This window comes from Chrysemys picta, chromosome 9 (assembly GCF_011386835.1).
Source record: "Chrysemys picta bellii isolate R12L10 chromosome 9, ASM1138683v2, whole genome shotgun sequence".
Taxonomy (NCBI): Eukaryota; Metazoa; Chordata; order Testudines; family Emydidae; genus Chrysemys; species Chrysemys picta.
This window is the reverse complement of record NC_088799.1, coordinates 83,503,488-83,513,319: the sequence shown is the minus strand read 5'-3', so window position 1 is coordinate 83,513,319 and position 9,832 is coordinate 83,503,488. Positions and strand designations below refer to the sequence as shown.

The 9,832-nt window shown below is 42.3% G+C and overlaps 1 protein-coding gene across 2 annotated transcripts in view; it reads right to left on the bottom strand.

The window, feature by feature from the left end:
* Positions 1–506: 506 nt before the first annotated feature.
* The window catches only part of LOC101936531 (vascular endothelial growth factor receptor kdr-like), a 184,969-nt gene continuing 175,643 nt past the window's right edge, over positions 507–9,832 (bottom strand). For both annotated transcript variants that reach the window (XM_042851029.2, XM_042851031.2), the window contains exon 30: positions 507–6,101. In XM_042851029.2, the coding sequence (XP_042706963.2) occupies positions 5,897–6,101 (205 nt within the window). In that variant the 3' untranslated portion in view covers positions 507–5,896. The remainder of the gene's footprint in view (positions 6,102–9,832) is intronic.

Sequence of the window (9,832 nt, the reverse complement as noted above, 5' to 3'; positions counted from 1 at the left end):
GTAAGCCTGTACTTAACTTTCAGTCCCATTGAAGTCAGTGAGGTTTAAACATGTGCTTAAGTGCTTTGGTGAATTAGGGGTCTTATTGAGGGGCATAGCTTCAATCCCACAAAGACTTAACTTTAAGCATTTGAATAGTCCTATTGATTTGTTTGTAGGACCAGAGCCTTCGTGTCTAATGAGCTGTAGTTATCCGCTGCCAGTGTCTATACCACACTGTGCTGAGATCATGTCAGATCTGTGGATTTACACTACTGTAACTAAGATCAGAATCTGGCCAAGCATTTCCCCAGCATCAGGAGCCTTTTAAGCAAATATGGCCGTTAGACATCTTTGAGCTGTTACAATGTGGCAGGTTTATGTCCTAACCTTTGAAGGCCATGAAGCAATTAATGCAAATTCCATTCCCTGTAAACCCTCTGAAAACACTGTTGCTTTATTTATTTATATTATGCTTCTAGGACAACTTCGCACGAGACAACAGATGACACAAAGGAGTCCCGGGCTGTATAAATATAGAATCATTTTATTTTGGTTAATAGATACAATACAATTTTCGACTACGTAAGAAAGCGGAGTTTTCAGTGCATACATTCTTCAGTCAGACAGGGACAGGGCACCCAGACATTCCATAGTGATTTGAGTAATACCATGGCACTTGCTTAGTTTATTTTCCTTAACTCCACAGTTATTGGGCTTTCCCAGCTTTCATTAACAGCTTTGACAGCTCAAGGTCTAAGGAAAAATGAATTGAATAATAAGGCTGGGCTGGCTCTTGTGAAACAGGATAACCAGGCAGGCAAAGACACTCTTTGGTTCCTGCATTCCATGCTAGTCTTCGTGAGTAACCATATCTTTTAAGGCATCATATTTGGTTGGCATGCCAGTGAGCTCTTGCAGTCCAGCCAGGAACTGGGACTTTTTGTCCTTCTACACAATATGGAAACACTTGGTACAAACAAACCAGAGCTGTGGTCGAACAAGGGAAATTCATACCTCCTCTCCTGTTCTCTCCTTCCAATTAATTTTAAGAAGAAGGCCCTGTGTTTGAGTTCAGAATTGCATCATCTCCTACAGATCCAGTGCTTTGTAGCATCCTATCTTGTTATGGACATTTTGCTGCTGATGTTTCATCAGAGGCGTTTTATTCCATGGGATTGCCTAGTTGGGATTTGGGAGCTAGAAACCATTAATCTTGACCACACCCTTGTAATTGTATTAAAAGCCGATAACACTTCCCAGGTAAGACGGGATGTGACAAAACAGTGCCACTGCTGAAGATGAAATGTTATTGAGAAGATTTATGTCTTAAGCTTTTGACTAACTGGTTACAGGGTAAAGTGCCAGTGAACACTCTATCACTTCTTCTCTGTTTCCTGTGTATTGTGAAAAGTGCCATGGCCTTTTGAAGGACTCCAGACAACTGCCCAACAGAGTCGCAAGAAAGAGCAGTGTTCACATTAGAGAGAGATCCAAACTGTGGTGTTTGGAGATATTTAGATTTGGATCTCAGTATGGATCCAAATTTAACAGGGGTCTAGATTTAATGTCCTCATTTGAGCCTACTACAGAGAAAGGCCTGAGACATGAGATTTTCATTTTGATTGGAGGTGCCCTAGCACTCAGGGGAGGGGGGAGATGGGTCCAGTGTCTGAGTTTGGGCCCTCCAGCTGGTTAAGATAAAGTGAAAGAGGCAAAGAGTGATCAAAGTGTCTGAAGGAGACAGGAGAGACAAATAGACTTCAGCTATAAATCCACCAAATTTTAGCTTGCTGGAGAAGCTGGGTATTTAAATACCCAGAAGAGAAGAAACATATTTTGTTCAGGGAGATGCTACCGGGACAGTTTCTGATAGAGATAAAAAAGCCACAGTCCCCAACTCTAGCCAATGTAGGAAGTCTTAGGATGGGAAAAGGTTAAAGTTAAAGGTGAAGAAAAAAAGACCTGTTTAGCTATCTAGTCAATCCCCAGCAAGTACAGGATACCTGGGCAATATCAGACTGAAACCAGTTGTACACTTGATCTTAGCCAAAAGGCAGAGAAGAAGCTACTGGGAGCAGCCAGGAGGGAGGCTATACATGATCTGCACTTTCCATGAAATTAAGTGTTAAGATACATGGATAGTAAAGAAAAGGGGGAACCAGGGAATATAGATGTCAAGAAACACCAGAATAATAAGATGGTTGTGGACCCCAATGAGGTACCTTATCCTTGGCCTCTTATCTCACCCCAGGGTTCATCAGGGGAGATTCTTGCCCCTGAATGCTCAGAGTCCCTTTGCCTGATACTTTGGGGTTGCTAGGGAAAAACAGAAGGGGAAAACACCATAAAAAGCCCAACAGGTTTACACTGATTAATAACAGTTGTCATTAAACTGAATCAGATTAGAAAGGCAGGTAGCCAACTGCCCCCTGGAGTCAAATAGGAATCCCTGAGAAGTCTGAAAATTCAAACATTACATCACTTAGCAATTTGGCCTCCTCTCTTCCTCCTGCCAGTAGATCAGCCTTGAGTTAGACTAGAACCTGTGAAAATCCCTCCCTTTTACCTTGAGCTGCACTGCTGATACCTGCAGGAATGTTACAAGCCCACCAGAGTCCTCTCACTCCCTGTTTTCTAACTGAAGCTACGTAACAAAGGGAATAAAGGAGAGCCAAAGATGCTAACAGCCAAAAGGAGAGTCACTATAAACTGGAAATGGGAGAGTACTGTAAACCAAGCCTGGCCCGCAAGCATTAGTGAAATGTTTAGTAAAGATACTTAACTCTGTTACGTCAGGGGATCTCCATCTCTCTCTTGACTAAAATGTTACAAACATAATCATACAGAGGAATTGCTATATTTGCCTCTATTGGGTAAACTATATACACCAATGTAAGGAAAGAACAATAATTAAATTAAGGGAGGAGAGGAAAGTACAAACAAAATATTAGTAAATAAAATACAAGACACATACATGAATAATACTTGTCAGGTAATAGTTCAGCTGGTTGCATTTACCATGAAGAAGAAAAGAAACTTCCACTCAAATAAAAGTTGGAAACACATTTGTCCAAACCTTGGTCATTTTGCAGTTTTGTTCAGGACACTTCTTAAGTGCTTTGAGGCTGACATAAAGGAACTAAACCCTCCCACCCTCAGATAGGGATTAAGGGGTTGTCCGGGTTCTGATGAACTGGGCATCAGGCATGGCTAGCCCTAGATGTCTCCTGATCCTTGAATCACAGAGAGGTCCTCAATTTTTAGAGACCCATCCATGGAACCAGTGATTAAGATGGGTATAATTTTGCAGATCTCAAGGAGAGTGCCCAGGCCTGCATTTCTGTGTTCTCATGTGACATAAAAACAACTGTGATGGATGTTGGCTAAAAGCCATAATAAGACTCTAGATGCAGTGCCCCCTTAAATAAAGGCACTCCCTTGGTTCCACTTAGAACACAACCCCGGCATCCTTTTGGTTTCATAAAAGCCTCTGCAAATTGTGTTCTGAAGAAAGGGGAAGGGAAAAGATGCTGAGTTTTCTTGGAAGCAGCTAATTAGCACAGCAGTGTTTCCAATTTTATTTTAAAAATGGAGAGCACATTTATATACTTGCAACTGTTATTTTTTCCCTAGGCCTCCTTATATTTAGAATTTGCAAGCAAAAGTTTTTTACACACTGTAATTTTCACAAGCTTAAGAGCAAGGTACAACAGCAAAAACTGTCTCACATTGACACTGTTAATGCTAGACCCAGCAGAGTTATATATTGGAGACATTTTTTCCATTTGTCTTGTGAATAAATTATCTGCAAACCAAGTGCTTTATTATTTGACCAGCTCTATAGATGGTCAATTTAATATTCACTGAACAGCTGATCAAAAGAGCTTTTTGTCACTCTTTAGATAAATTATTCCCCAATAGGTTTCTCTCATTATTTGACCAGCTCTAGTTAACACATAGTTACTACAATACAAAGAAGTGCAAAAATGACAATAAAGCAATTACAGACCACAACTTCCCAGCAGGTCAACTAGGAACAAGGGGACTCATCCTTGTGAATTACTGCAGATCCCTTTTTTTAAATGGGAGCCTGCATGCTTTTTCCAGATTAATTCAGGAACTAAAGAGAACCGGGATTACAATCTGAGGATCCCCCATTTCAAATGTTTTACCATTCACAGGTAAGGGGGCGCTGGGCTTGGGATGTTTTGTTTGTTTTTTGTTTTCCCCTGTGATAATACCTGAGTCTTCTTTCATGCTTATTTCAATGTTATCAGGTCTACCTAGTAATTTGAAAATGATTCTAATGTTCTGAGAGCGTTTGGTCTGTTTTCACTATGCTGGAGGAGTTAGGGAAAGATGATCACATTGTTTGCCAGGTGCCTTTTCTTCTTTCGGTTTGTGATCATTGAAAAAGATCTGTCCTCTGAAGGAAAGAGGTAATTGCTAATGCCAGACCTGGGAAGGGAATGGAGGGGTTTCCTAGGGCTTGGAAAAATCCCCAGGGAGAAAATGAATGTAAAGCTCCTTTTCCCAGGTTATAATTTAGGAGGTTACAGGCATGACTGTCAATGAGCATCTTTCTCAGCCTTGCTTTAGACTTGATATCCTAGATGCTTTACTCCTGCCTAAATTTTTAATGTCAGCTGAGATTACTTCACAGTGCATTCAATTACAAGGATTTACTTGCTTACTTGTGAGGTTGCTGCAAGGAGGAGATGGGGGTGCATGCTGGCAAACCTACAATTCTCCTGCTGTACATAGCATGTGGGGGGTGAGGGGCAGGTCACTTTGAATTTTTCAGCTGTATAGATCCATGATCCAGCCAGGCCTGACTGGAAAAGGCTTTGACTTACTCGCTTAGGGCATTACACACCACAGTAGCAAGGTGGTCAGGCTGCATGGGCCCCAGCAGTACAAACCTAAATGTCATATTGCTCCTCGTGTGATATTGGTTGGTATTCCAAAAATCAAACTGTGTTTGGCATCAGCAGTGGAATCTAGGGGAAGTGCTTTCTATAAAGATATGTGTCAGAAGTTAAACAGAATAATTGTGTTAAACTGTTGGTGTCCCAATGGCATATGGCCTGCATTGTTGCACACACATACACACACGGGAAAATTTATTTATCTAAATTTATAAAGTCCTTATCCAAAGACCTAGGGTGCTGAACAATCATTATAAAATAATGCACTAAAATAAATTGTTGTTCCCACAAAGGAAACACCTGGGGAAATAGATGAGCTGTGTAGTGTGCCCAGAATGCAACCGAATCCAGGCTTTCTATGGGTACTCAGAGTACCCATACTCTGTGTATGTTATATGGTTTTAAGGATGGATCCGAGAAGATTTATAAACACCGTTAGAATACCAACCATAAGCAAAATAATTTTGATATTTCAAATACATTTTGGGAGGGACAATGAGATCCCCATGTTTTTAAAATAATGTACGGTTTCAAAATCCACATATCAGTGTTTGGGGCTGCAGTTCTTAATTGATCCCCGGACAGCATCTGAGCGTATAATCCTTGCAGGGTTTACGTATGGCCAGCAGAATCAATACTGTTTTCACACCTGACTTGATTTGATTCTCTGTGACTCTCGTATGAGCAAAAAGGGATTGAAATATCTTGCACATCTGCAATTGCCACTGAGCAATCCAGTGGGGGGAGTACGGAGTGGGGGCAATTTTGGGCTGCAGCTCCTATTTTTGATTCTGGTATGTTAGCTAGATAAGCTGAGATATACCTTTTAAGGTAGCTGCTCTTTAAGGGTTTCCATTCATAGCAGGGACCCTGTCAGTTTCCTTCTCCTCTTTTTACCCTAGTCCTTTTAAACAGCCTGTACAAATGGTGGAGGCATGTGAGAATCCAGCATTGCTGAAAGAGGTGCAAAGATTGAACTGGGCTGATTACACTGGAGGGGCAGAATAGTGGATGACAGAGTTGTAGTCAGGAGGTGGGCTGTGGCATTCCAGGTTTGGATCCATGGGCAGGAGGACTGAGTCTTCCAGGGTGAAGTCCATGGTGTCCTCATCGATCTGTACTGCTGGCTGGTATTTCACAATCTCATGCTCTGATAACATGGATTCTTTGCTCTTGCTGACAGCTCGCTGCCTGTTTAAAACAAAGACAAACAATCTAATATTCAGATCCTTTCCTTATAAAGCTTTGCTCTTATCTGTCATTGGCCTAGTATCTGTCTTTCCAGGATCTCAAAATGCATTACTGAACAGATCCTCACAGCACCCCTGTCAGACATGTAACTATTATCCCCATTTTACAGATGGCGGGGGACTGAGTTTGTGACTTGCTCAAGGTCACTCAGAGATTCAATAGCACGGCTGGGAATAATACCTAGGAGTCCTTATACCCTGTCTCTTTCGCTCACCACGAACCACCCTGCAATGTACTGTATGTATCTTGGTTATAAATGCTCCTGTCATTGTTCTGACACCAGCTCAGGGAATGTGACATTTTGAAAGCAGAATCCTAAGCTATGGTTTTTCTTTAAGTACAGTAAAAACTGGGATTAATGAATAATCTATGAGACACTTCGATTTATAACAATGTGGAGAGCAAGAGTGCACTTTACATGCACTGTAGGGCAAATCTCTCTCACACACATACTTTGTAACCTTTTAAAACTACAGAACAGTCTTTCAGCTAAGTTGCATGATGCCCAAACTGGTGTCCTGCAATTGGTGCTATTCGAGAGACCCTAGTTTGATTCCCAGCTACCTTCTTTTACTCTAGAACAGTGGTTCTCAACCTATTAACCATACGCATATGTGGCATACAATGTGTTATGTGGGCTGTATGGCCCCGAGGATGTCACATGGGCCACAGTTCTGTGCTGATTGGGCTGCAAGCAGCCCCCGGGCCACAGGTTGAGAACCACTGCTTTAGGTGATGGTGTGGGGAAAGAAACAATTTATGTTGCTAAATAGCAACCCCTATTGGTAGAACTAGGAGAACTCCAAAGGGAGTGTGGACCAGTCTTCATCAGATGCCATCACATGGTGGCTTTGAAGAGAGGCCAATTGAACCCAAAAAAGGTAATTATATGCAACCTCATAAATAATATTTTGCTCATCTATAGCATCTTCCACCCAAGGAATTCAAAGCATCTCTGTGGAGGAGATTTGGATAATTCAGAAATGGTGGTGATAAAGATCCAGATCTGGAGGTGGTTCTCTGAACTTGTCCACTGTTGTTAGGACTGTATAACTAACTGATCTGAATCTCTTTGCAATAATCCATAATCGCAAACTGACTCTGATCACGGCATTGCTCATGTCTCACTTCAAAATGACTCCTAAACACGCTAGGGAGAGTATAAAATCAACCAATTCTATAGAGCTCAGACAGTAGGAGAATACATAGCATGTGTACAGGTAAATTCAGTAACTCCTCACTTAATGTTGTAGTTATGTTCCTGAAAAATGCGACTTTAAGCGAAACGATGTTAAGCGAATCCAATTTCCCCATAAGGATTAACGTAAACGGGGGGGATTAGGTTCCAGGGAAATTTTATATATATATATACAGTATACATTTTAAACAAACAATTTAATACTGTTCACAGCTATGAGGATTGTGAAGCTTGGTTGAGGTGGTGAAGTCAGAGGGTGGAAGAGGGTGGGATATTTCCCAGGGAGCCTTACTGCTAAATGATGAACTAGCACTCAGCTGAGCCCTCAAGGGTTAACACATTGTTGTTAATGTAGCCTCACACTCTACAAGGCAGCACAAATGGAGGGAGGGGAGACAGCACGGCAGACAGAGATGGAGAGACACATCCTGTGTGTGTGTGAGAGAGAGATGCGCATTGCCCTTTTAAGTATGCTGACCGCACTCTAAGTACATCGCCTTTTTAAGTAAATCAGCAAGTTGAAACAGCAGCTGCTGGCAGCAAGCTCCCTCCATCCTGAGCCCTGTCGTGTCCCCCCGACCTGCTCTATGGAGATGTGGTAAGCAGGGGGCAGGAGCAGAGGGTCGGGGGACATCCTGACATTAGCACCCCTCTTCCCCTCCCACCCTGCACAGCAAGCAGGAGGCCCCCAGGAGCAGTTCCAAGGCAGAGGGCAGGAGCAGCACATGGCTGTGGGGGGAGGGACAGCTGAACTGCTGGCAATTGGTAACCTGCTGGGCAGCTGCTGCACAGGGAACTTAGAGGAATGGGGAGCTGATAGGGGGGCCACCAGCCCACCCTGGTTACAAGCCTCCACCAGCTAGCTCCAACGGACTGCTCTTTCTGCAAGCAATGGACAAAGCAGGTGGCTGCCAAACAATGTTATAAGGGAGCATTGCGCAACTTTAAATGAGCATGTTCTCTAATTAATCAGCAACGTAACGACGAAACAACGTTAACCGGGACGACTTTAAGTGAGGAGTTACTGTAGCTACTTTCTAATGGCCTTGAAACAGAAACAGTTTTCAGAGAGGAGATTTGACTATTTATTATTATTTTATATATATTGCAATAATGCATAGTGAGCCCAGTCAAATTCCTGGGCCACGTAAGTGCTAGATACTATACAAACACAGAACAAGAAGAAAGACCCTGGCCCAAGGCTCTTACAATCCAAGTACAAGAGACAGGCCAACAGATACACACAACAAACAGAGGGAGTGCAAGGAAACAATGAGATAAAACTGGTAAGTATGAAAAGCTCTGCTCACTGCACACCAGCTGTTTAATCACTGGTGCATATTTTTGTAGGCATTGTGGTAGAGGAAAATATTGACCTCAGCATCATGAGTCAGCCTACCTCAGACCCAGCACTCCTTCCCATTTGCTAAACCGGGCATGGCTGATTGAAGGTGGAGGTATGACCCTGCTTTATAGAACCATAGAAATGTAGGGCTTGAAGGGACATGAAGAGGTTGAGGCAGGATTAAGTCAACCTAGACCATCCCTGACAGGTGTTTGTCCAACCTGTTCTTAAAAACCTCTGATGATGGGGCTTCTACAACCTCCCTTGGAAGTCTATTCCAGAATTTAACAATTCTAGTTAGAAAGTTTTTCCTAATATCTAACCTAAATCTATCTCCCTTGCTGCAGATTAAACCTATTACTTCTTGACCTACCTTCAGTGAATATGGAGAATAATTAATGACCATCCTCTTTATAACAACCCTTAACATATTTGGAGACTGTTCTCAGGTTCTCTTCTGCCTTCTTTTCTTAAGACTAAACATGCCGACTTTTTTAACCTTTCCTCACAGGTCAGGTTTTCTAAGCCTTTTATAATTTTTGTTGCTCTCCTCTGGACTTGTTCCAATTTGTCCACAGCTTTCTTAAAGTGTGGCACCCAGAACGGGACAAAGTACTCCTGCTGAGGCCTCACCAGTGCCAGGTAGAGTGGAACAATTACTGCCTGTCTCACATACGGTTTTCTTGTCAGTACACCCCAGTATGATATTAGCCTTTTTTGCAACTGCATCACCTTGTTGGCTCACATTCAACCTTTTCCGCAGTTGAGCAGATTTCACCACTGTTTTTCCGCTTAAGTCTTTATGTTTTAGAACACTTGGTTGAAAAGCAGATCAGCAGGAGATTCAGTTGGTCCAATGATTAGGTCACTAGTGGAGGATTTGGGAGACCTGGGTTTAAATCCCTGTTGTGCCCAACATTTTCTGTGTGACATTGAGTTCAGTTCCCCATCTAGTAAAATTTGAGATAATTGTACTTCCATGCTTCACAGGCTGAATTCATTAAAACTTGTAAGATCTGTTCATGTACTATGGTAATGGAGACTATTCAAATATCTAAGATAGCTAGACCCAGCCCAGACTTAACAAGGAGGTTGCTCCTGGCGACAGCAGACTCATAATATTCCTAT